General features: G+C 44.7%; 2 protein-coding genes across 4 annotated transcripts; both read right to left on the bottom strand.

Annotated features, from left to right (window-relative positions):
• Positions 1-1,706: 1,706 nt before the first annotated feature.
• Positions 1,707-12,809, bottom strand: KLHL10 (kelch like family member 10). 2 transcript variants are annotated; one of them, XM_080981971.1, is made up of 5 exons: positions 11,649-12,804; positions 9,409-9,898; positions 7,366-7,983; positions 4,703-4,852; positions 2,183-2,599 (listed from the first exon to the last, which is right to left on the bottom strand). In XM_080981971.1, exons 1-5 carry the CDS (start codon positions 11,834-11,836, stop codon positions 2,225-2,227), a joined length of 1,821 nt encoding a protein of 606 aa, XP_080838097.1. In that variant the 5' UTR covers positions 11,837-12,804; the 3' UTR covers positions 2,183-2,224. The 2 variants fall into 2 exon arrangements, with proteins under 2 accessions (XP_080838098.1, XP_080838097.1); XM_080981972.1 differs by lacking the exon at positions 4,703-4,852 and having other exon boundaries at positions 1,707-2,599; positions 11,649-12,809.
• Positions 12,810-13,151: 342 nt separating this feature from the next.
• On the bottom strand, positions 13,152-23,405 carry WDR24 (WD repeat domain 24). Of its 2 annotated transcripts, none has more exons than XM_080981958.1 (10): positions 23,260-23,405; positions 20,651-21,559; positions 20,192-20,369; positions 18,618-19,290; positions 17,555-17,670; positions 16,993-17,114; positions 16,784-16,888; positions 16,328-16,665; positions 15,388-15,572; positions 13,152-13,695 (listed from the first exon to the last, which is right to left on the bottom strand). In XM_080981958.1, exons 2-10 carry the CDS (start codon positions 21,129-21,131, stop codon positions 13,527-13,529), a joined length of 2,367 nt encoding a protein of 788 aa, XP_080838084.1. In that variant the 5' UTR covers positions 21,132-21,559; positions 23,260-23,405; the 3' UTR covers positions 13,152-13,526. The 2 variants fall into 2 exon arrangements, with proteins under 2 accessions (XP_080838084.1, XP_080838085.1); XM_080981959.1 differs by lacking the exon at positions 23,260-23,405 and adding an exon at positions 23,091-23,208.
• Positions 23,406-26,553: the final 3,148 nt, after the last annotated feature.

Raw genomic sequence — 26,553 nt, 5'->3', positions numbered from 1 at the left:
TGATATAGTGTGTACACAGCCTTTATCTTTAAAGCACATTCCCCCCCCCAAAAAAAAAAATTATGGACCCTGTAGTTGGTTAAGGGGTTCTTGGGAATTGTAACTCTGTGAGATATAAACTAGAGCCTTGAATTATTTGAGGAAAGAATGTGCCTTGAATGTGCTTTAAAGGGATAGTGGGCAGGTAGTTGTAGTCCTTCAGCCCACAAGTGATAGCACTGAACCTCTTGAAATACTGCAATTCAAAGGCTTCACAGTCTGCCTTTGAAGTTCCTTTTCCCAGTAATGGTTACCTTCAGATCAGCTGCAGACTGTCCTGGGAAACTAAAATGTTCCCCCATTGGCTTTAGTAGGGCCCAACAAAAAGTCACAACACAGAAGAGAGCAAGCTTTCAAGTTTCACAAAAGTCTTCCTCAGTTAAGATATATTACACAAAGCCAGAAGTGTGGGCAGGAGAGAAAAAAGATGTTCCTGGGCATGATGCAAAAGGCCAAGGCTACAATCTGTAACAGCTTTCCAAGGGGGAGCACTCCAGATATTTTAAACTACAATTCCCAAAAGCATGCGTCAAATAACGAGTGTGTGCCGTTCACCTAGAACGTTAACAACTGCAGTAGGAAGACCACTCTGTGCTTGCATTAGTGCTATTTGAAGAAAAGAGGCAGGATGAACTAAAGCTAAACTTGCAGAAGGTCTCTTTAGAGAACTAGGTATTACAAGCAGGGCCTGAATCAAAATGTTGCAGGGCATTCCCACCGTTTTAAGTCAAGGATGGGGAAACTGTAGTCCCTTCATATGTTGATGCACTTCAACTCCCTTCATTGCTGACCATAGATCACGTTGGCTTGATCAACACTTGCAAGACCACCTATTCCCTATCCTTGCTCTAAGCAGAGAGCTGTTGTTCAGGGGCCCAACCAACTGAAACACAAGCTCTGTAGTCTTTTTCAGGCCCTGAAGGGAAGGAAATAGGACCCCCCCACCTGTCATAAAAAACCCTTCTCCTGCTGTGCTAAAAGGATCAGCTGACCGGTGATGCGAAAAACCTATGCATGAAATTAGAGAACCACAGCCATGCAAGGTAGACAATGCCATACTTGTGTTTGCTGGTCTGTTATTAGATTCTATGGGTGGTAGTCAATGTTAGTCCTACTTAGAGTAGACCCAATGAAAGCCCACTTCTATGCACTGGGCAGAAGGTCTGAAGGGGGGAATGGTATATGCACCTGCAAGCTCCTCACTTAATCAGACTTCCTGTCTAAGGCGTGGAGCTCTGGAGGGAAGAGTGAAAGGACAGAGGATGAAGATACAGCAGGTAGGGCCAGCACATACAGCCCAACTCCACCACCTAATGACAGGGAGGTCACACAGGCTGCAGTAATGCATATTGCTAGGGAAGAGGAGGCAGAGCGTAGGGTTGCTGTTTCAGTGGCAGATGCACATTCCTAGGAATGTTTTGGCATAACTATTAGAAACATTCAGTGCTCCATACTTTTTCTGTTTATGAAGATTCTCCTAAGAAATTACACATTGTGCCAAAATTATGATATTTTGAAATTTAAAAAATAAAATCTGTTAAGTACAACTAGGTAAGCCAAGTGTCTAAAGAAAACTACAGATTGTAACAGGGACATCTTGTGGAATGCCTGTTTTGCTTGGCAAGGTCTGTTACTGCTGTTCTGAATAAGAAATGGAAAATGGGTAGTCTGGCTTAATGGGTTTTATTGGATCAGCTTCTATTGCGGCAGGAATATGCAAGCTTTCTACTTACAAATGGCTCTTCATCTGGCAGAATGGAGGGTAGGAACTATATCACCGGATACATATAAAGCAAGACTAACCCACAATCAACATTTTCCTAGTAGTAGCCTTTGCATGCCTTTTAACATTTCCGAGTGCCTTGAGAGTCCTCCCCTACTACTCTTTTTTGTGTGTCAGCGCAATAGCAGCACAAATGGCAAATCCCTCTTTCCCTTTCGTGGCTCTTCTCTGAATCCTATCACTGTTCTCAACAGCTTTGTTCATATCCTATAGGTCAGCTCTATGACTTCCTAAAGGATAAAAGAATGGGATTGGTTAAGGTCCTGGGCAGGGGAGGGACATATGCCACCAGCTCACCCACACGGACCAGTCTCACAGCTTAAGGTGGAGGGGGAGAAAAAAGGTGAATCCACCTGTGCATATAGTTCTTGCTAGAGGGCTTTATTAGTCAAGGAGAGCTTTTCACACAGGTAGTGTACTTGTGGATGAGGAGTACTTGACCTCATCTCTCTGAGCTGACCCCACGTAGTTGTCCCGCCTGGCAGCGTACTCCCCAACGTTGGGCAGCCCTGGCACCACACAGCAGCTCAGGGCGCTGCGGTAGATACTCATGTCATGGGCGTCGTACCACTCGTCCGTCTTCTCATCATAGCACTCAACGTTGAACGTTGTCGTGAAGCCGTTGAAGCCGCCCACCACAAAGAGCAGATCGTCCACCACTTCGATGCCAAAGTTGCTGCGAGGGTTGAACATGGTTGGGATGGTCCTCCAGGTGTTGGCGATGGGGTTGTAAGCTTCTGCGCTCCGAAGGCGGTTGGCTCCGTCAAATCCACCCACCTGTAAGGCAGCAAAAAGACAGGGAGTCATTTAGAGGAGGAGGAGACGGCGGAGGCGGCTGCTTCACACCAAGTCAGACTACTGATCCAGGTAGATCAAGGAGGCACCGTGCGGATGCTGGGTCCAAACTCCCATCAGTTCCATGCAATAGCAGTAGTCAGGGCATGTGCAGAAGGACATTTTATTGCCCAAGATGAAGGACAAGATGGCACAAGAGGGAAGCTGCCATAGGGGCCAATGACCAGAGAAGAGAGTTGTCATCTGATCAAGTCTTCTGTGCACACTGAAAGCTTGCATAGCACTAGTTTAAATCAACACAAATTGTTCCAGTAGAAGACTTCACTGAGGCATTTGACTCCCCACTTTAAATTACACCTCAGCATGGACTCACTAGATGGCCTATATGCAAACTACAATTGTAGCCTTAACTTTACTGTGGGATAAAAGCAAAGACCTGCTATAGAGGGTTGCTGTATGGGTTACCAATACAGCCCTTTAAATCCTTAAACTGGTGTACAACTGCTTGCAACTATGGTTATTCCATAGGCTACAAGCAATCAGGAGAAGGATCCTAGAGCATCTGCATTGCATGCAAAAGGCCCCAGGTAACTCCAGGTAGGACTGAGAAGAAACCCTGCCTGAAACCCTGCAGAGTCAGTCAATGTAGACAGTAGTGAGCTGGACAGAGCAATGGTCTCATTCAGAATTAGGCAGCTTCCTGTGTTCCTATGTAATCCATTATATCTGCACTCAGCTATTTGTTTTGACTTCCCCATTTCCTTCCTGGTGCAGCCCAAACAGTATGAATCAAAGCACTGTCAAGCTGAGGACTTCTGTCTTTTTCACTGTGGCTTGGATTTCTGTGGTTTAAATTGTTTGGTACATGTTTTGGAATTATAAGTTATCAACAAGAAACTTTAATGGATTTTTTTTAAAAAAACTGATACATAAAAGCAATTTGACATGGAGAGGCTGAAAGTATTTAGGCAGAGGTCACAGGTGGCATTTAATTTTTTAAAAAAGAAAAGTGGTATATGAGGACTTAAACTGACCAGTCATGTGCCCCTAATACAGGAGCATAAGAAATGGCTTTGCCTTGATAAGGAAGGACAGTCACTCTGAACATGCTCAGAAGTTCTCTTCCTTCCATACAACCTGCAGGTTGAAACAGAAAAAGCCACAACACACATGTGGCAATGCATGGTAGTGTTGGGAGTGTGTGATTTAGGAGCTTGACTCCAACTTCAGTGAGAGACTGTGGAAGCAATAGTTGTAACCCGCAGCATCAAACTGATGTCTCGGAGAGGGTGGAACACTGCAAACTATGGACAAGCCACTGGAGGCCCTGCTTTCGGGTTTCCCTTGCTCTCAGTGTAGCCCCTGATCCCAAAGCCTCCTGAAAACATGCACTACTACACACATAGGCCATGCAGAAACACAGGTGATAAGCTGCCACATCTTGCCTAACAATAGGTGTAATATATGGTATTTGGTAATTGTAAACGATGTGCGGGTACAGGTAATGTTGCTAGTTAGCATTAGTGATACCTGAGCTATATAATATGCATCAAACCAAGTCAAGTGTTCTTTGTTATTCAGTAATCTCAGAATGTGTGTCGGCAACTTCCTACGTTGGCAACCTCCCACAACAGAACAGAACTTTGGTGTGAGTAGTGGGATGAGGATTCAGCAGAACCACCTGAAAGAATGGCCCAACATTGAGTGTAATTGCGTGTACTTAGTGATTACCAAATACTATGTATGTTACGGTAAGGCTGGCCCTGCTGCCATCACCACCAGGACAGGCTGCAGCTTGGAGGTCTTAGTGCCAGGCACTGAGACCCCAGTAGCTGCCTGAAGATGCCAGGTGTTGATACCAGGCTGAAAAGATCGTCACACCCCTCAGAAGACCACTAAGATACAGCATTCTTGCCATTTTATGCCTATTCACTTCCTTAAATATATACAGTTCATGAGCAGCAGCTTGGCCAGGACTTGGTCTACACCAAACCAAAGGGGGGCAGCATTGTTCCAACGACTTTACCGCCAAAGGGTGCTGCAGGCTTGCCTGCCATTACGGGCACAAAAGGACCCTGGCCTTACTGCGTAGACGTGTTCTCCGTACGCTATCACGCCAATGCCGCTTCGCCTGCTTCTCATGGGTGCGATCAAGCTCCACTGATCAATCTTGGCGTCATACACTTCTGCTGTGAACAGGCACTCATTTCCGTTGAACCCACCACATATATAGACCTTTTTTAAAAAAGGAAAGCAAAAAATAGGTTTGTGAAAATATTGTTGAAATAAATTTGGTGCCATTGTAGAGAGAATTGTTGGCCCTATCCACTTTACACACGTATTGGTTTGATGGCTTTTTAATTGTTATGGTATCCTCCAAAAAAACCCTGGGGATTGTAGTTTGGTGAAAGCACTGAGAATTCTCACAGGTTTCCTAGGCCCCCGGGTAAAACTACAGCTCCCATGATTCCTTGGGAGAAGGAATGACTGTTGTTAAGTGTGATTAATTTTTTAATCCTGGCCTTCCTCCAAGCACCTCAAGGCAATGTACGACGTACCTCCCATGCAATTCTTACAACAACACTGTGAGGCTATGTTAGGCTGAGAGAGAGGGAACGGGACAAGGACACTCAGTGAGCTTTGTTGCTGTGTAGGGATTTGAAGCTTACTCTCCATAGTTCTACTATGACCACGAAACCCACACCAGCTCCTACCCTGGATACACTTGAAAAGTTTGTATCGGGGTTTGGGAACTTGTGGCCCTCCAGATGTTGCTGGACTCCATCAGCCCCAGTTGGTATGTCCAATGGCCAAGGATGATGGCCGATGGAGTCCAACAACAGCTGGAGGACCACAGATTTTTCATCACTGGTTTATAGTAACAGAAACCAAGGTTGCTTTTCCTGCTGAAATAGCTGGCTGGATAACCTCTCGTTGCTTAAGATGTTAGAGCAGGTCTGCACAGCTTGCCATTTATGCCTGATATGATGGTCCACCAGCAGCTTAATAGACATTCTGTGTTACAGCCTGCCTGACATTGCAAAGCCAGCTGGGTTTATCTGGCACCTGGAAGGTCAGTTTATGTGGCCGGTGGGTTGTTTCCAGCCAGATGTGGCAGAAATCACACAGGGATTACAAGAAGCCAAATTTAAAAGGATGTTGGAAACTGCCTTACACTGAAACAGACTATTGGTCCATCTAGTTCAGTATTGTTTATACTGACTAGCTGTGGCTCTCCAGGGTTTCAGAGGTCTTTCCAAGTCCTACCTGCAGATGCCTGGGATTGAATGGATGCTTTACCCCCTGAGTTACAGCCTTATTCCTTAAAATTATTTAAGATTCTTAAATATTCATGCTCAGTTTATGACCCTATATCAGAGGAACTGCTCAAGTATGGATACTGCACCAAAACTGATGGTGCTTACTGTTATCTTTTTGCTTTTTTAAAAAAGATCTCAAGTGCTTATTTATTTCATTTCATTTCCAGAGAGATAGCTGTTGTACAAAAACAATGAAAGTCTTATGGTGTCTGATGAAGTAGGGCTCTAATTCATAACCACTCAAGTCATAATACGTTTGTTAGGGTTTAAGATGCCACAAGTTGCCACCATTTATCTTGCTCTGCTCTTCATCTGACAGTGTTCCCAGAGCGGCGACCAATATAAGCAATAAAAAAGTATATCCATCAATAAAACAATACTGCCAAGCAAACTATCACAATAATAAGCATTGCAAACAGATACTGAAGGTTTTTAAAATCTAACATAAAATACATACAGCATTAAAAGGTCTAGACAGATTTTTCATCTGGTACCAAAAATAAAATAAAGATGTTTATTACTTCAGTTGATGGCAGAGCAGGGATGATCTCAAAGGCTGGACAGGTTTTTGCACTGGGGCTCTAAGCTATTTAAGGATGTCTAGGTTAAAATCAGAACTTTCCATTCTGAACAGAAACAGTTAATGTAGCTGATTTAAGATTGACATAATATGTTCTACATGAGTGGTCCCAATTAATGAACATACTGCTATATTTTGCACTAAATGAGGTTTCAAGGCATCTTCAAAGGCAACTTCATGTACAGGACATTGCAGTGTTCTAAACAAGATGTTGCCAGTGTGTGGATAACTGGCCAAGCTATTGTCATCCAGAAGGGGTCACACCAGGTGCACCAGCCTCAGCTGGTAAAAGGAATTTCAAGATGTAGAGGCCACTTGGGCCTCTCTAGATAAGGCCAAATCCAGCAACACTCCCCAAACTGCAATGATCACCACCTCTCAGGTCACATGAGCCACCAACTCACAACACCTTCATCTCATCTGAACTGAGGTTCAGTTTATGGATCCCTCATCCCTGCCCCCTCTGGTTCATTATCAATCAAAAGCAACTCTTTTGCATTTCCACAGCATTTCCATGTGGATTTGATGAAAAAGAAAAACAGAGCTTGGTGTCATTAACATTTTTGCTTTTCCCCCCTCTGTCCTAAAACCAGGTTTACGTTATCTGTATTGTTGTCATCTTTACAGAAAGGAACAAAGGCTGGAAAAGGGTTGTAGTTTAGAAAGCAGCTCAGGATGGTGAGGGGCCTTGTGGACATCAGTCTAGCCTCGTTTCCTAATCTTCCCTTAATATTTAATTTCTTCTCTTAGAGGCAACCCCCCTAAAGTTTCACATCTATCCCTGTGACCTGCCAGCCTTAGCAGCTGGTTACCTTTTATAAACATTGGCCTACTTTCATTCTCATTACCTTTCCATACAGGGTTGTAGCACTTGCATCACTCCTCTGCTCATGCATGGGGGCTATCAAGGTCCACTGGTTGGTCTCGGGCTCATACCTCTCAGCTGTGTTGAGACGCACATAGCCGTCAAAGCCACCCATGGCATAGATGAAGTTATCAAGGACGGTGACACTAACGTAACAGCGCCGTGAGTGCATGGGTGCAACCTGGTGCCACGTCTTCTTGACGGGCTCAAATCGCTTGACGCTGTTGAAGTAGTCCACACTGTCAAAACCCCCAATGATGTAGACGTAGCCCTTTAAGTAGGCGGCACCATGGTACGCCCGGGGGCTCTCCTGCTGGCACGTGACGTTCACCCAGCGGTCTGCACGGGCGTCATACGTTTCGATGGCATTGGTTGGGCTCCCACCGCTCCAGCCGCCAATGGCAAACAAAATGGCGTACGGCAGACGGGGTCTTGTCAGCGGGTTGGTGAAGTCGGAGCTAGATGGTCCGTTCATGTTGAGATCGTACATGGCTTTCAGGGCGTCGATAACAATGGGCTTGCACTCCTCGCTATCCTTCACATAGTCATGCATTTTGACATTGTTCATAAAATATTCAGCATGCATCAAGGCCAGGCGTACCTACAGAGAGGGGAGTGAAAAGGACTGGTGCTAAACAAGAAGCCTAATAGGAATGAGGCACATTCCTGCCTTGTTATTCTCAAGTTCATGAGACAGGTCTGTTTCCCCACCATCACTTAGCCTGTGAACCTTGGCCACTGTGTTACAGGAGTCTTATTATGAAGTGGTATCCTCTCAGGAAGGTGGAGGAGTATAACTAATGCTGCATTTAACTGTCTAGCTGTGAGATCATGGTGAAGGTCTCCATGAAATGAAGAAAAATTATGTTATGCAGAGCTGGTGCTATGATTCAAAACATCCTAATCAATTAAGATACCAGTTATGAACCCTTTCTTTTTACTGTGATTAACTGCTGCCACTGGAGGATCCAGAGAGCAGCAATCCTCCTTCTACCAACGTAATAATTTTATTGCAGTACAGGCATTAGGACAGCAACTGTTTGGTGCTTGTCCAGCTGATGTTCTGGGACTCAGCAGCATCTCCGGGACGGTTGAAACCCTGGCTGCCAAGGATTCACTGGATCACCAACGGAAGATTCCACCAGCTGCATTAATTGCTGATTATTAGTTTTGCGATGTTATGTATCAGTGACACTACATGGCTTATTGGATATTGTTATTGTACTACTGTATTTATATTTAGATTTTTGAATGAACTGTTTTGAGAAGTGGGGTGTTGTGCATGTGATGCAGGTGCCCTCCCACTGAGCTACAGTGCTCCCCCAAATTATGACGGTTGTATCCTTGTGGTCAGCCAGCTGCCCCAACGGGAAGCCCACAAGCAGGACCTGAGTGCAACAGCACTCTCCCCACTTGTGATTCCCAGTGACTGGTAGCAACAGCAGCCTTTCAATAATAAATACATGAATGAAACTCAGGGCGACATACGTAACAGCCCAAGAGCCTCCTAGAGCAGGCCTATGTCCCGTCTAATCCAGCATCCTGCTTTTACAGTGGCCAACCAGATGACTATGGGAAGCTTGCAAGCAGAGCCCGAGTGCAACAGCTCTCCCCACTTGTGATTCCCAGCAATTGGCATTCAGGAGGCATACTGCCTCTTGCACCAAAGGTAGTACACAGCCATTATATGAAGCTGGTTGGGAAGTTAGCCAGCACTGTAGATCTGGAGACATAAGGAGTAGGATTCAACACCACACTATTACCGTCATTCCGTCATCTCACACAGTTCTGCTTGCCAGATGGAACAATTCCCCCTCTCCTCCCTGTGTGCCATTTTGGGGGTTCTCCCAAACCACCCCCAGAGCTTATGGAGGGACGCACAGTGGGGAGAAGGGGGGGAATCCCTGTAGCGCTAATGGGAGTCCTTGCACTGGCTCCTGCTAGCACAAGTATTTAGTTAAATCTGGTCCTAGATACCTGAAGGACAGGGGATGGATGGACCCCCAAGATATTTAAAAGGGCTAACCTTAGGGAGCAGGACTGCCATGTGCTGCTTTCGGTTTGTGGGATCGTGGGCAATCCACTTGAGGATGGCCTCGAAGACGGCGTCTTCCTGTTTCACATTGAGTTCGTCCTTTTCAATGATGTCTTTAAACTCATTGACCGAGAGCTCCAGGAATTCAGTAGACGCTTTTACCATCTCCTCAAAGTTGTGCAAGATGAACATATAGGCCGCCTGCCGCAGCTCCGGACAGAAGTAGTACTCTGTGAATTTGCAGATACCAATACAGTTCTCCAGGCACAGCTGGCATTTCATGAAGTCAGAACAAGCTCTGACGATGCCCATCACATTAAATTGGTCAGCAGCCACAAGAAGCCTCTCCACATTGTCCACGGTGATGGGCACTGTCCTTGTGTAGGCGTATTCGATAATGAGTTTCATCATATCTGGGGTTATGCCAGGAATATTATATACTCTCTTCTCTGAGTTGTTCCAGCTACTGGTAAACAGAGCTCTGAAAAAGAACACAACTATTTCTCATTGGTCTTTGTTGCATCTTGGGGTCCTGTTCCTCAAGGGGATGGTGTTGGGTCCACCGGGATCCTCCAGCTAACCCGCTGAACCTCTATAGCAATCCCCACAACTTTTTGGTGCTCATGACAGCTGCAAGCCTCATATTGCTTCTAAAAGTTGAACAGGAATTGACACTACTACAGGTGCCGCGTAATACCCATTCGGCATTTGTAAGAACTCAATTGTTTAGTGTGGCAGCGCTTGCACTTTGGAACTCCCTGGTTATTGAGATCAAGCAAACGCCTTCATGGTACTTGTTTTGGCACCTGCTAAAACATTCTTGTTTAGACATGCCTACCCAGATGCTTAGAAAGTTGAGGTGATCTGTTTTAGTATTTAGGGCACACCTGCCTGACTAGGAATTCAATGCAAGATTGAGCAACCTTGCACTAGATCCTATGAACAGGCAGCCCCTGTCTACAATGCTGACACTGTAACCACACCCATCTTTAGGCCAGACTGCCAAAAAATAAATAAAAACTAAACAAAAAATATTCAGACCAGATTGTCTAACATCAGGTCTGGGGTGAAATAAAAGTTGCAACAGATGGAATGCACATCAAGAGGCACATCATGGCTTCAACCTGTGGACTTGGTTGCCAGTGTAAACTATTGTTGACAATGACAGCTCTCAAGTCATGTTGGTGCATTGGCAGCTTATTATTTTAGTACTCTACATACCTCAACTGAAACATATTCCAGCTCACATTTGATAACTTCCTTGGGCTAGAAGAGTTGGGTCCTCCTTAGCTACTGGGCTGATAAGATTTTGCTGGGCGACAAGATTTTGCTCCTAAGGCAAGAAGTACCGTCACTTGACTGTATCAGCAAAATCTCAGAAACCGTTACTCAACAGAGCCAACCAGATATTAAACAAAAAACCTGTTTGCTCAAATAGCACGAGTCTCCCAATACTACAAGTCAGTAATGACTCAGAAGTGTGGGCTCTGTATTTTATCCTAGATGGGCATGAAAAGCCAAGGATGGTAGGGTCTCATTATTCAAGCAAATCATTGCTATGGAATCCACTGTTCAAACAAATTAGAAACCTAGACAATCTTACCCCCTCCTGTCTTTTCTACTTTATTCCTATCCTGTGGTATTTCATTAACCTTCTTCTTGACTTATTTGGCTTTGATAAAAGACTCTGCTTCTGAATTATGCTTTTGGATGCCATTTGGCATCCCCTTGACTTGAAGACACAACCTGAAACTATTAATTGGTGGACATGAGTTAAGAACACACTCATTTACCTTTTAAGACAATTTGATTAAATGTTGCTGTATCAGAGAATGAAAGTTAAATTACAATATGGTTCTCAACTATTCTGGTAGTTAAAAACAAACAAACAAAAACCTATTCTGGTAGTTTTTGTTTTACTAAATTTATCATTTAAATGGGAACCTATTCGGTGGTTTTGGCAATATGATCACTTATTTGAGTTTAATTGATCAGCTAAAAGGCAGATGAACAACTAATAAATTTCAACTGCCTGTCAACCTACTAATTAGTGGTTATGACTTCCACACAACTACAATCTGGGACAGAGAAGGTGAACCAGCAGCCAACCACATCTTTGAAGACAGCAGGAACTCAAGCATCTATTACTGAATAAAACGAGCCCTTAAATCAAGACATATTCCTGGGAATTTTGCCAGAGAAACCAACTCTTGCCTGTTTGAAGCACTGACCTAAAATAGGAGCTGCAGCTACAGAGGATGTTCTTGTGGGCATTGAACTCGCACCCATTGACCTTGATGATCACGTCACAGAGCTTCCCTTCCAGTCGAAGTTCGTTGAAGACTGTACAAGCCATCGCACTCATCTTCCTCTCCATGTGGCGGTGGGAGTACCCCGCCGAAGCAGAGGCATCATCCATTTTTTCAAGGTGGGGGGAGGCAGCACAAAGAGCTGCCAGGCCTTCCACTTAACCCTCCTCTTGGAAAAAGGGTGTGATTGGTTCAGAGGTTCCAGAATCCCTCCCATAATGAGACCCTTGACATGACCAGGTTCTAGAATCTTGGCTGTCCTCTGAAGCAAAGTGGTCCTGCTCACAGTCGACAGCAGCATCTGAGGTTTGGATACCCTTCCCCACACAATTTAAAATAAAATTAAGTGATGCGTAGACAGCTTTTGACTCACAGTGGGCCACGATTTAAACATCTCAAACTGAGGGTGAACCAGAATGTAATCTGTTCATGATTGTCCCAATTTATATCCTGAGATATTAAAAACCATTTGAATAAAATGGCAGCACATTATATTAAACATTGAAACAGTTCTTTTGCATATATGAAATGAATGCTGGCTGCTTCTGACCTAATCCATATTTAATTTTTCAACTCACTAACAGATGATTATTTTTACATCTCCTAAGCGCATGGCATGAGATATAAAGCTTAGAGCAGCAGCATGGGCATAAGGGAGGAATAACTGGCCAGGCAAGCAGCACCAAGATTTAGGGATCATTTGGATCAATAATCTGAATTTGACCAACTATGCTATCCTGTAGCACGGAAGGCTGATGTTTCAGAATAAATGGAAAGAATAGCAATACCAAAGACCAGGGGGAAAACAACAATATGGTTTGACTTGGCACTTGTTAGATATTATATGCAGTAGTTCCAATTTGCCTTATGTTAATTTATAAGTTGGTATTGACCTTTAAAGCCCTTCACAGTTTAGGACCAAGATCCTGTTGGATCGCCTATCTCCTCAAGAGACTAGGCACTGACATCATTAGGTGCTCCCACCACAGAAGATATAGCTGTACTTTTTGTCTTCTTATTGCTACTAGGAAGACCAATATGCCAAACTAATGCACTGGGAGTAAACTCCACTAAACATCATGGGACTTACTTCTAAGTAATAGTCATAACCATTTGTTCCTTGACTTGCAGAAGCTCATTAAGATGATCTTTAGAGAACTCCAGTTCTTGCATTTTATCAGTCTGCAATTTACTACAAAGTTCTAAAAGTGGTAACAAATATAGTATTCCCTTGCTGGCCAGTGGTTTATGCTCTGCATCGGGGAGCAGGAAATTTAAATGTTGCTTAAAATTATACAGCTGAATACATATCCTGGAAAGAGATTTCCTCTTTGAGGAAGAAATTCAGATGCTGTGCCATAGCTCACTAATTTTAGGAGCATTTATGCAAAAGGATTCGGGAACTCTATAGAAAGCAGCAAGCAGTAAAGTTCACTGTGTTCTTTTAATTCAGTATAAAAAGTGGAATGAAACTCAAAAGTGTCTCATGGTGCCATCTTGGCTCATTAAGAAGTAGGTTTGTGCAGAATCGTGATAACAAAAAAAAATATATTATGCAGCAGTAAAAAAGGGGGAGGATGTAAGTGACCAGAAGCTTTCAAGAAGAATCGCCTGAGCGTTTAAAGTTTCACTGCTTTTTGTGAAGTAACGAAGGTCACCTTTCCTTCACAGTATCCTACTCACTAAGTTCTCTTGTGCAACTATGCCTCTAATGCCTTCCATAAACAGAGCTCAGTGCCAGTTCTAAGCAGCCAGTGCGTCAAGGTTTTGCTTTCCAGCGGACAAAGACTCCCATTAGGTTCAGGTGTATTCACAAAGGTGACCACAGCCTGCAGGGCAATGGGAACTGGTCTCCAGCCATTTCATGATGTGCTGCAGGTGGCCACCATGACTGCAGCCCTGGCACCACACGAACAGACCCTTCACTACGTGGTGGCACACAGCGCACATGCTGGCACACTGCCGACATCTGAAACGAGACCACAGAATGAATCAACCAGAAGAAAATGACTTATCTTAGCAGTCAAATGCAACACAGATCCTGGAACATAAGAGTCCCAATGAGAGCTAACGTGATTACTGATGGACAAGGAGTAGGGAGACCCAGGTTCAAGTCCCTCACTAAGCCATGAAGCTTCAGTCAATCACGCTCACTCATCCTAACCTACTTCAAAGGGTTGCGTGAATAAAATGGTGCATGGTCGTGTGTGTGTGTGTGTGTGTGTGTGAGAGAGAGAGAGAGAGAGAGAGAGAGAGAGAGAGAGAGAAACATGCAGGCCAGCCTAAGCTCCTTGGAGCAAAAGTAGGATATAATTGTAAGAAATACAAAAAATAAATAGAATGTGATAAGCAGTTGTAGTCTTTGCAGCTGGTAGGAGCATGGCTCACCTGAAATTATACACCAATTCATTTTTCACCACTATTGGGAGGTGCATTATTGGGATGCATAAAGTTCGCAAGAGGTATAGATAAGAGATCCATTCTGACCCACAGAACCAGCACATCAGTCATGAATGGATAGGAGCCCATCAGGAGCTCAAAAAACTTATGTTTTGCAGCCTTCTTATGACCACATTGTAATCAGGTCCCTGGGATGTCTCTGTTGGCTTGATGTAGCATAAATTGAGGAGGTCTGTTCTAAATTTCTGTATTCCACTATACTTCTTAAACTGCATGAAAAAGGATGTAAGCAGTCGTGAAGTGATTTTGTTTCCCAGGAATTTTTAAAAACACTTTTGCTACACCACTGTGTTGAACCAAAGGCGAGATGTTCCAGAAGCTCTGCAAACACCATCTTGGTAGTCGAGATAACGCTACAATTAATTGGTCGTTTTTGCAATAATGAGCTGATGTATGTTTATATTCACTTCCTCTGATATATGCAAATTGGCTTGCTTTAATGCTATGCTTATCTGTGGACCCTGGAATGCTGGGCTCTCGGCCCAGAGAGGGGAGCTATCTGTAAGCCTTGGATAACTGCTACCTATGGCCTCACCAGCCAGGTGTGATGGGAGGTTCTGGGTAAAATGACCTATGCTGCTTTGTGCATAAAGGATGTATATACACATTTGCTTGGGCGCTGACAAGTTATGACAACCTCTCACTGTTGTACTGTCCATTCCGCATCTGTAAAGTCAGTGAGGCTCTGCACACTGTGTTGTAAATTTACACTTTTTAAAAATAAAACACCAGAACTGGCCATTCTGGCATTTTTTACATCCTTCAAGAATCAGTCGACTATCATAGGTCACATCATATGATCTCCTATAAAACGAGTAAGGCACACCTAGCTTCAAAAGCCTTCATGTAATCAGAGTGTGGGGGTGGTAAAATGATTTTTAGCTCCTGGAAAACAAAATCACTTCTAGCTTTATTTATCAGGAAGTATGTATGCGAAGGGTTACTTAAAAGAGGGAAGATAATTTAAGATGCTTTGGGTGCAGGAGATCCCAGTTTCAATCCCCAGTCCTGAAGATTGGAAAACACCCATGCTTGTGATCTCAGAAAGCTACTGCCACCAGAGTAAGCAATTTCAGATCAGTTGAACAATTGTCTGACTTGGAATAAGGCAGATTCATATAATTATTCTCAGTATGTCACAAAACTAAAACCTCTATATGTGCATACATGCACATAGTGTGTCTCTGCAGAGGCCTCTCACCTGTCACAAATCCAGCCTTTGTTGCTCATGGGTCTTTTGCAATTGCTGCAGTTGATGTGCAGTGTGGTGGAGGCCTGGTTGAGGCAGTTGATGGCTCTGCACGTGCTCAGTTTGATCACCTCATTGGAGATGTTCCACAGCTGGAAGCGCTGCAGCAAGTCAATGTATGAAGTGTACCAGTGTTCCTGTGGGGTTTTAAGGCATTGCACACAAGTCACTTACAGTATTCGTCTCCAGAAATCTCTTTCAACCCGTCCCTTGCAACTCAAACCCTTTATTTTATTGAAATACTCATATATTGCCTTTTCATCATTTTTTTTTTTTAAAGATGCACTCAAGTCTATGAACAACTTCTAATGCAGGTGAAACAGAACACAAAATTCATATGGATCTTTACATGTTCCTCTTCTGCAGATGGATATTTTTAAGTTGGCCCTGGCCCATCATACTGGAAATAACTGGCAGGTGTGCTTTGATAGCCAGACAATCTAGACCAACTCCACTTAATATACTACCACAAGCATTAACATGAAGAGCAGCTATTTTATTTCACACACTTGCTGCCTTTCAGTAAACATGGAATTCAAAGTGGAGTATAAATGGATTCTGGGCAGACTCCCATCCAGGCATTCACCAGACCCAGACCTCCTCAGGGCCACTGCCCATTCCACATGCCTCTCCTTCTGTGCCTGATCAGCACCAGCTCTGATAGAGGCAGAGGATAAGTTGTGCAGAGGTTTCTACTCCTTCTCCTTGTATCTCTTGCTGCTTGCTCACTTGGGGAGGGCAAGTGAATAGGCAGCAACAGTTAGGAGGAGGCGCAGCAGGATAGGAGTTTTTGTGGATTGGGATGGGCTCCTTATTGAGTGTGCAGCTTTCAGCAGGTATCTGGTAATTATGACCCCCAATCCTAATCCTAAAATACAGAACAGGGAGGTACCTGTGCCTGGTCATCAATCTCCTTCCGGATACGATCCCCCAACACGATAAGTACAGACACCGCCATCTGGACATCCCCCTGCTCAGCATAGAAGAGCAACATGTCACGGACAATGGGGCTGAAGAAGTCAGCAGGCAGACGGCTGTCATACAGAGAGTGAGAGATGGAGATCAGGGAGAAAGATTCCACAGGTGTCAGTGACACAGTCTCTGCCTCATTGCCACTGACATGTGGGGAGTCTGCTTTGTCTTGTAAGTGATCCAGTGCAGAGGGATTGTCCACAATCTCATGACGCAAAGGGAAGGCCTCCTGGGGAAGGATGTACTCTTGCTCCTCAGCTGTTAAGAAAACATGGACCCATGAGAGGGAAGGCAGATGGGGAAAGATAAATAATTCCACCCAACACAGAAAGGGGAACAGGAAGGACCAACAGTTCTCAAGAGTATATACACTCACTGTGAGGATTCTCATGGTCTATCATGTACAGGTCATCTTCATCTCCTTCCACATCCCCAAGGAGATAATCTGCAGGGACATCACTGCCTTCAGTCTCTTCGTTCTCTAGACATCCAAGAGTAAAAAAAAGAGGGAAGCAGAGAAGGAAGTGAGAAACGGTTCTTAGGTTTCTATGCAGCGTTGGGGGAGAGGTATGTCACCATTCTCACCATCGTTATTGATCAGTGTGGAGGAAGAATCCATGAGGATGTTTTCAGGTCGGTTCTCTCCCTTGCTCCTCTCCATCCTTGACTCACTGCCTATCCCAGAAGGAATATCTTTCAAGTTAAAGCTGGAAGGGAAACACAAATCTGTGTTACACCCAGGTAAAACCTGATGCTTCCAGCTTCCCTTCTACATCCCGGCACCCAAGTCCCCCACTGGTTGCAATTCCTGGTAACCAAGTAACCATACAAATATTCTATCATTAAGATTTTGAGTTCAATTTTTCTCACGGCTCACATGAGAACCTACTGAAAGACCAGTAGCACTTCTGAACTTATCAGCAAGGTGCATTTTTTTCTGCCCTGGAGTATGCCCTATTTCCAAGAGCTCAAGAGTGGAAATGCGAGTCTTCTCACTTTTATCCACATGAATACTCTACCTAATGCAAATGGTGTTGGTAATGTGTAAATAAGACCTCTCATGCAACCAGCCCACCTACATTTGCCACAGTCAACATTCTACCTCCCATCTCACAACTAAGATCGAGGATGCTGAAGCCTTTTTTACCTGTTCATGAGTGGAAGGCTGGAACTACTCTTCCCAATGCTGTGATTAAGGTTTGAAGAGGGAACAGTGCTAGGGCTAGAGTAAATAATTCGGAGCATGGTCCATGTCTGAGCAACCTGACAAATAAGAGAAAGAACAGAAAGAGTTAAACTATCAACAGCCACGTCTTTCAGCTAAGGAAAAGGAATAGAGGCAAATGATACATGAAGAGTGAGGTATTGGGCTGGAGGCCACCACACACCACAACAATTTCAGGTAATGTCTTATGGGAGAGGGGCTGAACATAGCCCTGGACTCCTCTTTACATGCTAGGAAACTCTTAGCTGTCTCTCAGGAATTTCAGGGCTGAGACTTAGTTCACAGCAGAGGAATAACACATGCAACATCAGCCTCTACAACTGGTAAAGGTAAAGAGACCAAGAGACCCCTGACCATTAGGTCTAGTCGTGGACGACTCTGGGGTTGCGGCGCTCATCTCGCTTTACTGGCCAAGGGAGCCAGCATACAGCTTCCGGGTCATGTGGCCAGCATGACTAAGCCGCTTCTGGCAAACCAGAGCAGCGCACAGAAACGCCGTTTACCTTCCCGCCGCAGCGGTACCTATTTATCTACTTGCACTGCGTGCTTTCGAACTGCTAGGTGGGCAGGTGCTGGGACCGAACAATGGGAGCTCACCCCGTCGTGGGGATTTGAACCCCTGACCTTCTGATTGGCAACTGGTAGGAAGTATAATATCTCTGGATTGCTAAGGTCTCTTATAAAATACTACAAGTATAGACTTCTGCTCACTACACATTCTGCTTGTGCCACTTAAGGCAGGAATGGGAAACTTGTGGCCCTCCATCAACTGCACTCAAGGCAGACTCACTGGAATTAAAATTAGTCTTGACTATTCATTTCAATGGGCCTATTCTAAGTAAAAGTTACTGCAGGTTTGGATTCCAATACAATCAACCATGGCATCTCCTTCCTGGGTGCCCATTGGGACTAGGATATGTTGTAGCCCCCTCCCCAAATCTACCGAAGTATAAGCGAATAACTCCTGCACTAAGGGAGCCCTTACCTGGTTGCGCTTGAGCTCTTTGGCTACTTTGGCATTATGGTCACACAGCTCTGCCAGCGGTCTCCCTGTCAGCACATACTGCTTGGCGGTCCGCACAAACCAGTCCATGCTACCAGCATCGCACTCTGTGTCCGCTTCAAATACACTTAGGGCACTGGAAGAGGAGATGAACTCAAACTGTTCTGTGGGGTCTAGCTTGCGCTTGAAGAAGATAGGATGGCGCCGATCACGCTTACGGTTAGAATCAGAGGAGATGAGGCTCTCCTTGGCAGCAAAAGCCAGGTCCCCAAAGAGGCTGTAACAAAGCCCCTCAGGGTTAGCCCGGTCAATAGGCTGGATGGCATCCTTGAAGATATGCTGGTAAAGAGTGCTGTCCTTAGAGCCAGACAGGAGGAAGTAAGGATCGTGGAGATGACGCCACACAATCCCTGTGGTGACATCTTTGTGTTCCTCAAACATGGCAGAGGGGATGAAAGGCCGACGTACATCCCACACATAAATGTTGTGGTCCACCATCATGGAGCATGTGGCAATGTGGTGTTTGCATTCAGGCCGCCACTTGACCCTTGCCACAGAGGCTATTGTCTGCACACAGTATATCTCTTTGGCCCGGTTGGTGTTCATGTCCCAGACCTTTACCATCTTATCTCGGCCTCCTGTGGCCAACCAGCCCCTAGATGAAGAGAAGAGAAGCTTAAGCGGCCAGTAAACAGTTCAGCAACCACCACTTTTCTTATACATGATCTATACTAACCGTATACCCAGCTACCAACTCACAATACTGCTAAAGCATGAGGGGCTAACCTGTGGCCCTCCAAATATGTTCAATTACAACTCCCATCATGTCTGACCAGCAGTCATGCTGGCTGGAGCTGATGGGAATTGGAGCCCCCGTGTCTCTACTCCTGAGGGCTTATAGTGAGGTCATCAGTGACAGTGAGGGGTGGGGTGAGCACACATCCCGATCCTTGCTCTCACACACCTGTGTGTCTTCTTTTCTTATCTGCATGACAAAACCCTCATACATCCCAAAATGCTGTTGGGCTACAGCTCCCATAAACCTTAGCCAGCATGGCCCCTAGTCAGGAATGACTGGAGCTAGACGTCAGCAACATCTGAAGGGCCACAAGTTAGGAACCTGTGCTGCAGTTCTTAGCCTAGAATTTCAAATTTAGGAAAATAATTTATACAGCATACTAACAAAAACAAGCTCTTGGAGAAAGAGCTTTGAGTTTTCTAAGATGCATTTCTATAATATAATGCTTAAAAACAAAGCACTGCACAGAAGATTTTTACTTGAGGAAGGCAGTCATAAGAACAGTAACTTCTCCATGGCTGTCTAAAATAATGTTTAAAAATAGGAGGAGAAAACTGCATATTTAAGAAGGAAGAATGTTCCATGGGCAGGGAACAGAGAAAGAAAGATGAGCTACAGAACAGAGAATCCTAGTGCACAACGTGAGATGGTGTCAAAGGCAAAAAAGGAGTGTGCACAAGAATAAAGTCAGATGAGGATATGCTTGAAGACAAAGAACAAAATCTTAGTGCAGAATTCTAGCCCCTGCAGTCCACACCTGTCTTCCGGGTGCCAATCGCAACAGAATACGGGCCCATTATGGGCTGTGAACATCCTCTCATAGCGGTCAGGCCGGCGGATGTCCCACAGCTGAACATTTCCATTCTCAAAGGTTGCAGCGAAGGTAAAGTAATCACGTATACTAAACTGGACGTCACGGACACTTTCTGATTGACCTGAAAGATAATGCAACAGACAGCATATTTAGCAAGTTTCATATCTGGCAGCTCATCTAGATGACACTCACCATTTGTAATCATACTCTAGCACAACAGATTTCAGGCTCAAGGGCCAAATCAGATTCTCTCTCAATAATTTGGTCACATCTTGCTTTCGGCCCAGCCCCAACAAACTCATAGCACTGCCCTTTGACTTGGTGTAACTAGAAAAAGGTACTCTTGACCATTGCTGAGAGTGTTAAGAGTCAGGCACGGCAAATTCAGAAATGACTCCTTACCTGAGAATGTGCTAACAGAATCTTTCTTGCGCAGGTCAAAGCATTTCATGTAGCCATCCTGGGAGCCACTGAGAAGCATGTACACCTCCGTGGGGTGGAAGCACACCTTGTTAACTGTTCTTTTGTGCTCGGTAAAGAGCTGGTCCTGCTTGTTACGAGATGGTTTGCCGAGGTTCCACGTCACGACGACACCATTGGTGGCTGCTGTGGCCAACAAATTCTCATCCATCTGGTGCCACACCACATCGGCACAGCTGAAGTTCAGGGATGGCTTGCGGCCAACACGCAAGTTCAGCTTCTCCACAAATTGGTCTTCTTCTATAGAGTAGATCTTAAAGATGTTACGCCCAGCTACCACTACCTGGGCAGCATCACGACATACACTAATGGCATTGGCAGGGGCATCCAGGTGGCAGAACATGGTCCGTCCAGTGATGGTATTGCCACCAAGGGCAGTGGTCACTCTAGCCATTTTCTCCATGGCTGCCTTCTGAGGGGCTCCCTGTGGTTCCGAGGGATCTCCCAATGATCACAGAGCAGGAGCGTCTACAGCTGTATCTTGATGGACAACTTCACAAAATTAAACTCAGTCTTTCAAGCTCCTTATCACTAAAGTTTCATTTTTAAAAAGGAATATTCAGCACTTGAAATAAGGACCTACCCAGAAACGGGCAGCCTCTTAACACAAGGAAATGTCATGAAGTGATCACATAAAGCCAATGCTTACAACTCCAGAGTTAGTTGCAAGCTGTTCTAATTTGCATTGAAAGCTTACTTGGCTTTAGGTCTACCTTGTGTGGAAATTTCTTTGTAAACCATCAAGCACTTCTTTTCCTACATTCAAGCAGACTCTTGACAGAAACTTTTCACTTCCAGGATAGCTTCTGGCTGAAGAAATTCAGCAAAGTTCTGAAATACAAGACAGAATTGTTCAGGATGCAGACCAACACACACACACACTTAGAGAGAGAGAGAGAATTAGTTAAGCAATAAACATCTCTCTCAAAGCCTTGGACACTGAAGCAAGACCAGTACCCACCATTGTAGAAGTTGCCATTTGCTTCTGAGAAGAACCTGCATAAAAGAAACTGACACACCACTAAAGGCAAATGTTTTAATGTCTTTCATGTTTTATTTATTTGTTGTCATCCATCTGTCTCAATAGAAATGGAGTGCGCCTCCAGGGGTGAAGTCAAACTGCTGGAGAATCACAGCACCTGCCGTGGCTGCAGAGACCAGCAACTAATAACTGTTGCCCCCCCCCCCCAATTCTTATTGTTGCATTTGCAGCACCAAAGTGACCTCCCTAGGGTACAAGCCTGGGCAGTGTGCATGGAGGTCCTGGACTGCCCAGAGGACAAGACCCCCCTCTCTGCCTTGCTGATGTGGTCCAAAGAGAAGCAGAGAAATACGTTTGGCACCAGCTTGGCTGCAGGAGTTGCCAGAAAGTGTACAAGACGACATCCAACCAACCGCCTTAGGGACTCCACTCTGGATTTGTGTAGGGTTTACTCCTTGGCCTTTTCTTTTCCCAAAGATGTCCTGCAAGGCAGCAGGTAATTTATTTATTTACTGAATATCCCACCTTTTCCTCACTTGAAACGAGGGCTGAAAACAAGCATTGCCACCCCAGTTGAATATATTGCTGGTTGGGATCAATTTTAATTGGCAAGACTGACAGTTAATAGCACATGTATTTTTGGGATCATCCACACTAACCTTTTGCCCTGCGCTTTCCTGGTCTGCGTCCAGGCACTTTTTTTCTCTCTGCCACTTTCCCCAGGAAAACCCAATCTGTACCCCCAAATCGGAGCAAACGGCAATTTGGGTTTTAAGTGGATTTGCTCCGATTCAGCACTAAAGAGCAGGTTTTTGCAGCCTGGACAGGAAGCTTTAAATTGTGGAGCCGTGCCTAGAAATGCAGAGCAAACGTTAAGTAACACGAGTCTCCTTATGATGAAAAATCATAAGATCTGGACCACTGCTTTAATGGAAAGTTAACAAATTATACCTGAATGCTACACTATCAAAAAACAAAGCACAACTTTTTCTGAAGTTTGGCATCCGTTTACTGAACACATCAAATTAAAGCAACACGACCAGCAGCCGCCCTCTTCTCACGGTTTCCTTTGGAAAAAACTGTTACTGGATAACACGCTTATGAAGAACAATAGTATGGAATTATAATGCTATTTTGTTGTAACACGACCCTCCTCTCTCCTCCCCCCCGCCCCGCTTTTCCCTATATCGTTGTGACCAATGGTTTTTTGCGTATTGGAAATGAAAGCAAGAACGATTACCAAAAAAATACAAATAAAATAAAATAAAAAAGCCAACACCACAGATTAAAGTTTGCTTTAAAACTGAGCTTTGGTTAATTTAAAAACAACAACAACAACCAAACCCGCCATGCAATGTATTCAATCTAGCATTTCCTCACCCTTACATGTCTCGGGAGCTCAAAAAGATGCGCTGCATATATAAATACGCAGCAGTTTTAGTCCCGCGCGAGGCCTACCCAGCCTGGCTTGGCTTCCCTCAGCCTTTCACGAGCGAGCGCCGGGCGAGGCGCTGAGGTAAAAAGCAAAAGCAAACGGGCGGCAGCTCACCTGGCAGCGGGCCGAGGCCGCCAGGCCAACGGTTTCACCGATCGCTGCTCCCGCGGCCACTCCTGGCGGGGCCTCCGTCGCTCAAGGCAGCCGCCTCTCCTTCCGCCGCGGAAACCCGGCCCGCCTCGCCCGGCCCCTTCCGCCACCGGCCGGGCCGCTCCGCCCTTGCTTGCCTTCCCGCCTGCCGGCCCCCCACCCTGGCCGCGCCGCCTTCTCGGCCCTTCGTCTGCGAGCCCGCGGGGCGTTGGGCGAGAGGCTTCCTCGTCGCCCCCGACTGCGTTTTCCCGCAGGATCGCGGGCGGCGCGGGGGGGGGGGGAGAATCGCGTTTTTCAATACTCCCGTGTATTTTATGTTTTTTTAATCCTGCAGGTAGAAAACTAGCACAGCAGGGAGTGGTCTGGGTTAGCATCGTTCTCCCTGACATGCTGCCTTTCTTTTTGGAGGGAGGTTTTCTTTGAAAAACATGCAAGCCTTGAAATAGAATCACCCCATCCGGAGTATGAAATTGGTTTTCACTGGTTTTACAGTTCCCACATTTTTGGTACCTGGATGCAATCCCCGCCCCAGATTAAAACTGGGTTTCATTGGTAGTTTCGTTGTTCTGTATGGGACAATGACAATAAAGATTATCGTGTATAATGGTTGCCACCACACTGGATGAGAGCCTGATGGAAAGCTGTAAGGTACCTCTTACAGTTGCTTCTGGGCAATGGTCACGCTTTGGGACACTTCCCTCCTGCCATCTCTGTCCCCTATTGCTCCACCTGTATCAAGGAGTCTTTGGTTCTCCTTTTCTCCCCTGATATTCTGTTGCCCATATTTTGACTGAGTGGGAGATCAACGCTGCACGGAGGGGAAAGGCCTGAGCTTTGTATGCAGAAGATCCTAGGCTCAATCCCCCGGCATCTCTAGGCGTAGGACTGCAAGTCACACAGTTCTGAAACCCTGGAGAACTGCTGACAGTCAGTGTAGTCAATACTGAGTTAGATGGACCAGTAGTCTGACTTGGCTTCCTACCAGACTTTTAGACTACATCTGAAGGCAGCCCTGTTTAGGGAAGCTTTTAATGTTTGATGCATTACTTTATTTTAATATTGTGTTGGAAGTTGCCCAGAGTGGCTGGGGAAACCCAGCCAGATGGGCGGGGTATAAATAATAAATTATTATTACTATGTTCACAGGGCTTCAACACTCCAGGGGGACATATCGGGGAAATGCTGCATCCAAAATAGTGGCTTAATTTTGCAAGGAACCCTTTAGCCCCTTGCATTAGTGTGCCCCCTTATGCAGACTGGGAACAACTGTCATTGTGAGAGTCCTACAGTACACATTTTTGTGTAGGCAATAATATGCAAACCATGCATTGATGTAGGCAGGGAGGGGCAGCTGCCCCCTCAAATCAATAAAAATCAATAAAGGTACATAACAAACTGAGGTTCTGCCCCCTCCCCAACAAAAGGCCTGCCCCTCCCCAACAAAAATCCTGGCTACACCCATGAAACAATGTGTGTATCATCACATGTGATGCTCACAGATGCGTGTTTCCCAATGCATGGACATTCATTTGGAAGTTGCACGTTCTTTCTAGCACAGGAAGTCCTCCTTTCCCCCCTTTTATATAAATGTTTTGTGCAATATGTGATGTGGCCCTGTTTTACTGGGGATGCTGTACATTGAGCAGTAGGCTGGACGAGGGCTGCATACACATCAAATATTTAAAGCACATTACTTTTCAAATAATCATGGGAACTGTGGTTTGTTGAAGGTGCCGGGAATTTACCTCTGTGAGGCCTAAACTACGGTTCCCAGGATTCTGTAATAATAATAATAATAAGTAGAAATAAGTAGTGCTCTTCAAATGTATGATGTGGACACAGGTGTCTTACAAGGCACCCGCCAACTCTCTGATTCAGCCCTGTGCTGTTAGATCTTGAATTTGCACAGGTAAGGTGGTCAGCTTCAAGGATATTTTTATATACATTACCATACAATGACATGGGTGTAAAAAGTAAATCAGATATTCTGTATTTTTAAATTTTTTAATATATATTTTTATAAACAGATCACGTGATAAAATAGCACAAGAAACACTTACCAAATATAAGGTTATATCTTCAGAATATACAGGAGAAGGAGGCTTGTATGTACAGTAAGAAAATGGTTTTCAGAATTTTATTTTTCTTTCCCCTTTTTATAGTAATTTGAAACATCTCAGCTTCAATAGCTTTAAATAATACTTTGGGCCAGTGGACACTTTAAAACAGGCGTGCTAAGGAGAATGGCAGGCACAACCCAATGAAGGTGTTCCTTTGCACAAGCCCGGCTAAAATGAATGAGCAATTCTCATTGGTGTCAATGCGGCTTGCCCAGCAGAAATTCCTAACGAGTTATGCCCTAAATTTGGATCGATACATTGTTAGAACTCTTGCATGAAGTGGAGTCACCTTTCTCAGGGAGCATTCCTATATCCACTTATTTGGGAGTAAGCTCCACTGAACTTAGTGGGACTTAGTGTATAGGAATGCACTGTCACCCTGCGCCATAACACAAGTAAATCAGGATATTGCAGTTGTATAGAACAAGTGACTGATCTTAAGCACATTTTGATCCTTTCTTTATATCTTTCCCGTACAATCCCCCCCCTCGTGTCTCTGCCTGATACCTTTCCTCATCTCTTCTTTCACTGAAAGGCCCAACAGTGCACATGGAATGTTCCCCATCTCCTAATCACATCTCCTAATCATATTTAAGAGAACATTTCCCTATGTTTATGAGAATATTTTGCTTTCCTGTTAATTATGCTTCTCTAAATGTGGATATTATGAGAAATGTAAAGGGATATAGAAATGATTCAAATAAATAAATAAAATTATTGCATTTGGATTATCACTCTTGCTCTTCCTAGCATACATATATGTATTAAAAATTATATTCTGTTCTCATCTAATCATGGTGGAGCAGTATATTATTCACTTTAACCATGGTTAGCTCCAGGGCTTTTTTTTAGCCAGAATTTGCCGAAACTGAGTTCCGGCATCTCTAAGGTAGGCTCCATTGCCATTTTAAGAGAACAAGGGAGGCATTCATAGTGAGTTTCAACACCTCTTTTTCTAGCAAAATAGCACTGGTTTGCTCAAACCAGAGTTTGCAAACTGAAAGGCTTAAAGCTACTACCTAGGCTGATATTTAAGCCAATGGAATTCCCAAGAATGTGTTTTCCACTGAACTCAAACAATGGTGGAAATACCACTAATGATTGGTTATTATAGTATAATAATAGATGATAATTAAAA

The sequence above is a fragment of the Podarcis pityusensis genome (genome assembly GCF_964106645.2).
Source record: "Podarcis pityusensis genome assembly, chromosome: 14".
NCBI classification, from domain to species: domain Eukaryota; kingdom Metazoa; phylum Chordata; class Lepidosauria; order Squamata; family Lacertidae; genus Podarcis; species Podarcis pityusensis.
Note: the sequence above shows the minus strand (reverse complement) of the source record. Positions and strands in the feature narration are given on the sequence as shown.